The following is a 5,039-nucleotide window of genomic DNA, read 5'->3' on the forward strand; positions in this document are numbered from 1 at the left end:
AGATCTTCTACTCTCTGGGTGTGGGCTTTGGGGGACTACTCACCTTTGCTTCATACAACACATTTCACCAGAACATCTATAGGTCAGTGCCCTGCAGCCTCCCAGATCCTGGGGACTGAAGCAGGGAGGAGGGCGGCTGGGCAGGGAGGGCCTAGTGGGTTGAGGGAAGGTTGGCTCACCCTGGCCTGTGCCTGGACTTCTCCTGGCAGAGACACCTTCATCGTCACTCTGGGCAATGCCATCACCAGCATCCTGGCTGGCTTTGCCATCTTCTCTGTGCTGGGCTATATGTCTCAGGAGCTGGGTGTACCTGTGGACCAAGTAGCCAAAGCAGGTGGGTGAGGTCATGTGTTGGGCACAGCTGGGGCAGGGCCAGTGAGCACGTGTGAACCAGCAAGACTACGGATGGGTCTGTGAGGGTGTTGTGTGAGCACACACGTGCATGCATGTGCCTACAAATACATGTCTTAGCTGGTATCTGAGTGTCCATGTGCGGAGGGATGGACATGCAAATGAGTGTGCGTTAACCTGTATCAGGAGGTAAGTGAGTTTCCATATGAGATTGTCTTATGTTTGTGTCCTGTTTGTCCCAGTGAGTCATGCCCTGTGTTGAGATGTCTGTGTGTGAGTGTATCAGAGTATGAGTGATTTTGTGAATCGCTGTGTCTTGTGCCATAGTGTGTATAAGTGTATGTATTGTTGGGATTATTTGTGTAAAGATTATATTCATAAGTGTATTGTAATGAGGTTGTGTATTTGGGTCTTGTGTTTATTCATGTACTCATTATTAAGTCATTTATTCTATCAACCTGTGTTTATTGAGCACCTACAGAGTGCTGGCCTGTGTCCTGGGAGTTAGGTCCTACAACTTCTCGAGCCTCAGTCTCAGAAGTCAGAGTGTCAGAAGTGTGCATTTAGCATGCACCTTTACGTTTGGCTAAATGAGTGTGCCCAAGTGGGTGTAAGCGACCATTTGTGTCTGAGTATGTATATCAGGGCCCACCACATGCTGCAAGCTGCTGACCCCCTGTGCCCTTGGCCCAGGCCCCGGCCTGGCCTTTGTTGTCTACCCGCAGGCCATGACCATGCTGCCTCTGTCGCCCTTCTGGTCCTTCCTGTTTTTCTTCATGCTTCTGACTCTCGGCTTGGACAGCCAGGTGAGCCCTGTCCACAGTAGTGTGTACCTCATGGGGGAAGAGGGAGCAGAACTCTGACCCCAACCCTCTTCTCTGCTCTTCAGATCTTCTACTCTCTGGGTGTGGGCTTTGGGGGACTACTCACCTTTGCTTCATACAACACGTTTCACCAGAACATCTATAGGTCAGTGCCCTGCAGCATCCCAGATCCTGGGGACTGAAGCAGGGAGGAGGGCGGCTGGGCAGGGAGGGCCTAGTGGGTTGAGGGAAGGTTGGCTCACCCTGGCCTGTGCCTGGACTTCTCCTGGCAGAGACACCTTCATCGTCACTCTGGGCAATGCCATCACCAGCATCCTGGCTGGCTTTGCCATCTTCTCCGTGCTGGGCTATATGTCTCAGGAGCTGGGTGTACCTGTGGACCAAGTAGCCAAAGCAGGTGGGTGAGGTTATGTGTTGGGCACAGCTGGGGCAGGGCCAGTGAGCACATGTGAACCAGCAAGACTACGGATGGGTCTGTGAGGGCATTGTGTGAGCACACACGTGCATGCATGTGCCTACAAATACATGTCTTAGCTGGTATCTGAGTGTCCATGTGCGGAGGGATGGACATGCAAATGAGTGTGCGTTAACCTGTATCAGGAGGTAAGTGAGTTTCCATATGAGATTGTCTTATGTTTGTGTCCTGTTTGTCCCAGTGAGTCATGCCCTGTGTTGAGATGTCTGTGTGTGAGTGTATCAGAGTATGAGTGATTTTGTGAATCGCTGTGTCTTGTGCCATAGTGTGTATAAGTGTATGTATTGTTGGGATTATTTGTGTAAAGATTATATTCATAAGTGTATTGTAATGAGGTTGTGTATTTGGGTCTTGTGTTTATTCATGTACTCATTATTAAGTCATTTATTCTATCAACCTGTGTTTATTGAGCACCTACAGAGTGCTGGCCTGTGTCCTGGGAGTTAGGTCCTACAACTTCTCGAGCCTCAGTCTCAGAAGTCAGAGTGTCAGAAGTGTGCATTTAGCATGCACCTTTACGTTTGGCTAAATGAGTGTGCCCAAGTGGGTGTAAGCGACCATTTGTGTCTGAGTATGTATATCAGGGCCCACCACATGCTGCAAGCTGCTGACCCCCTGTGCCCTTGGCCCAGGCCCCGGCCTGGCCTTTGTTGTCTACCCGCAGGCCATGACCATGCTGCCTCTGTCGCCCTTCTGGTCCTTCCTGTTTTTCTTCATGCTTCTGACTCTCGGCTTGGACAGCCAGGTGAGCCCTGTCCACAGTAGTGTGTACCTCATGGGGGAAGAGGGAGCAGAACTCTGACCCCAACCCTCTTCTCCTCCACAGTTTGCTTTTCTGGAGACCATTGTGACAGCTGTGACAGATGAGTTCCCATACTACCTGAGGCCCAAGAAGGTGGTGTTCTCGGGGCTCATCTGCGTGGCCATGTACCTGATGGGGCTGATCCTCACCACCGAGGTGAGTGTTCATAAGGCTGCAGGAGGACGGCAGGAGCAGACAGCATCTGAGTAGGGAGCTGCAGCAGACAGCGAGGCTGGGAGAGGGTACCTCAGCGCTGTGACTTGTGTTCTAGGGGGGCATGTACTGGCTGGTCCTTCTGGATGACTACAGCGCTAGCTTCGGGCTAATGGTGGTGGTGATCACCACGTGCCTCGCCGTTACCCGGGTGTATGGTGAGAAGGGCCGGTGGGGGGGAAGTCGAGGCTCCCCGCAGTGGGAGAATGGGAATCTACCTTGAAGCCCCCGTGCACCTGGGTCTCTGGTCCCAAGGGCCAGGGTTTCTGATGGGGCAGTTGGGTTGGAGGAGGGGCTGCTGGCGCTTGCAGAGCCTGTGAGTGAGGCCATTCTCACTCCCCTCCCCCATACAGGTATCCGGAGGTTCTGCCGAGACATCCACATGATGCTGGGTTTCAAGCCGGGCCTCTACTTCAGGGCCTGCTGGCTGTTCCTGTCCCCGGCCACGCTCCTGGTAAGTAGGTGTGGGAGGGAGGATTGCTGGCTGGGGCCTCAACGCTGGCAGCAGAGGTCCCTTCTGCACATTTAGTCTGGTAGGGCCATCCTGGCCCAGAGTGGGGCCTCTGTCAGGGCTGTGAGGTGGGCACCTGGATCCTGGTCCACTCCCCTCCCTCTTGATGCCCCAGCTTCAGAAGCTGTGTTGGGCCCAGCCCTGCTTTTGGTTGGCAAAATGCGTGGGGCTTTCCCAGGCCTCAGGGCTGGGGCCTTGAGGCTATGCTTTCTCAGTCTTGGGGTTGGAGCAGCTCAGGGACAGGCCATCTCAGGATTAGGGTACTTCAAAGCTGGGCTGTTGCAGGTCTTGGTATTGGGTCAGCTTGGAGCTGGGCTAGCTCAAGCCTTGCAAAGCCTCCCAGGATGGGCTATCTCAGGTTCTGGTAGAGCTTAGCACACTGGGTGGCTCTGGACGGGACTCTCAGTCCTTGGGATGGGCCTGGGCTATCTCAAGCCTTAAGGTATCTCAGATCTGGGCTATCCCAAGCCCTGGGGCCCATCTGAGGCCCACTGTGATGCTGGGAGTCCCCCCACTCTGCAGGCTCTGCTGGTGTACAGCATCGTCAAGTACCAGCCCTCAGAGTATGGCAGCTACCGCTTCCCTGCCTGGGCCGAGCTGCTGGGTATCCTCATGGGCCTGCTGTCCTGCCTCATGATCCCAGCTGGCATGCTGGTGGCTGTGCTTCAAGAGGAAGGCTCGCTCTGGGAGGTGAGTCTGCCCCACCCTGTCCACCCTCAGCCCTCCTGACTGTGGCCCTGCCCTGAGCCACCCACTAGAATAGAAAATGTCCACACCAACACCTTGTCCGAGGCGTTGCAAGCTTCTTTTACCCTGAAGAGACCTGCTTGGGCTGAGATATTTCACGGCACCTATCATGTGGTAGGGCAGGTGCCACCTGCCCTGTGGCACCCCACACCACATGGGCCAAAGGCCACTGATGACAATGGACTGGCCCAAGGTCCCACAGTGAGCTGGGTGGGAATCAGGATGTGAACTCTGGTCACCAGCCCAGAGCTTCCCCTTGGAATTTAGGTAGCAACACTGAGCGACCCCAGAGGGTGGGCTGTCACCCTTCTCTTGTGCCCAGGAGTCCTTCTATGTCCCTCGGGTGGCCTGGGATAGAATGATGGTGTGATTCCTGTCCATGGCCAAGGCATTGTGGAGAGATGAGGAAAACATAGGGAGGACAAGTTATTTGGCACAGAGGTCTTCAGGCGTCAGGAGAGGGTAGTAGTGACTCTTTGTGGGACAGTAGATATGCTGTGTGACCACAGCAAGGTCTCACCCCTCTCTGAGCCTCAGAGCGCCCTCTGTATATGGAGCACTGCACATCTATGGCCATGGGTGTGGAGTCCTCTGGTGGCCAGAGGCTGTCACTATAAATTGACTTGAGTGGGCCTGATGGGGCCCAGAGAGAGTCTGGGGACCTCCCACCAGTACATCCCATCAGAGGAGTGCTGGAGCCAGCTAGCACTGATTCAGGAGAGCTAACTGTTAAATATCCAGGAATGTTGTGAGCCAGTTGACAAAGCACTGGTAGCTTGCACTTGACAGTGGTGGGAATACTTATGCCACTGAAATAGGCTACAATGCAGGCCTTCTCCCCGCCCCCACCTGCGATCTGCTTACCAGCATGCAACCGACCACCCCCACCCTGCCCCCACGGAGCTGCACTGCCCCTCAGCTGTCCTCACCTCACCTTTGTGTCTCCACCTGGAGAGAGGCTCAGTGCCCTTCCTACCACCCTTGCACAGCAGAATTGGGCCACAGGGTTGGCCTGGAGTTCAGCCACTATTCTGCCTCCAACTGCTATGTGACTTGGGGTAAACTCCTTCCTGTCTCTGCACCTCAGGAGCCTCCCCTGTGCTACTAAAGGGCCCT

At 54.7% G+C, this 5,039-nt stretch overlaps 1 protein-coding gene across 1 annotated transcript; it reads left to right on the top strand.

Annotated features, from left to right (window-relative positions):
- Window positions 1-209: 209 nt before the first annotated feature.
- Window positions 210-3,866, top strand: LOC103583889 (sodium-dependent proline transporter-like; the record flags this gene model as incomplete). Its single annotated transcript, XM_008565080.1, has 9 exons — window positions 210-334; window positions 1,045-1,157; window positions 1,241-1,320; window positions 1,448-1,572; window positions 2,283-2,395; window positions 2,477-2,608; window positions 2,724-2,823; window positions 3,019-3,119; window positions 3,699-3,866. Coding segments are annotated over 9 exons (1,057 nt in total), but the record flags the coding sequence as incomplete, so codon positions are not given.
- Window positions 3,867-5,039: the final 1,173 nt, after the last annotated feature.

The sequence above is a fragment of the Galeopterus variegatus genome, unplaced genomic scaffold, assembly GCF_000696425.1.
Source record: "Galeopterus variegatus unplaced genomic scaffold, G_variegatus-3.0.2 Scaffold29916, whole genome shotgun sequence".
In the NCBI taxonomy this organism is placed as follows: Eukaryota; Metazoa; Chordata; class Mammalia; order Dermoptera; family Cynocephalidae; genus Galeopterus; species Galeopterus variegatus.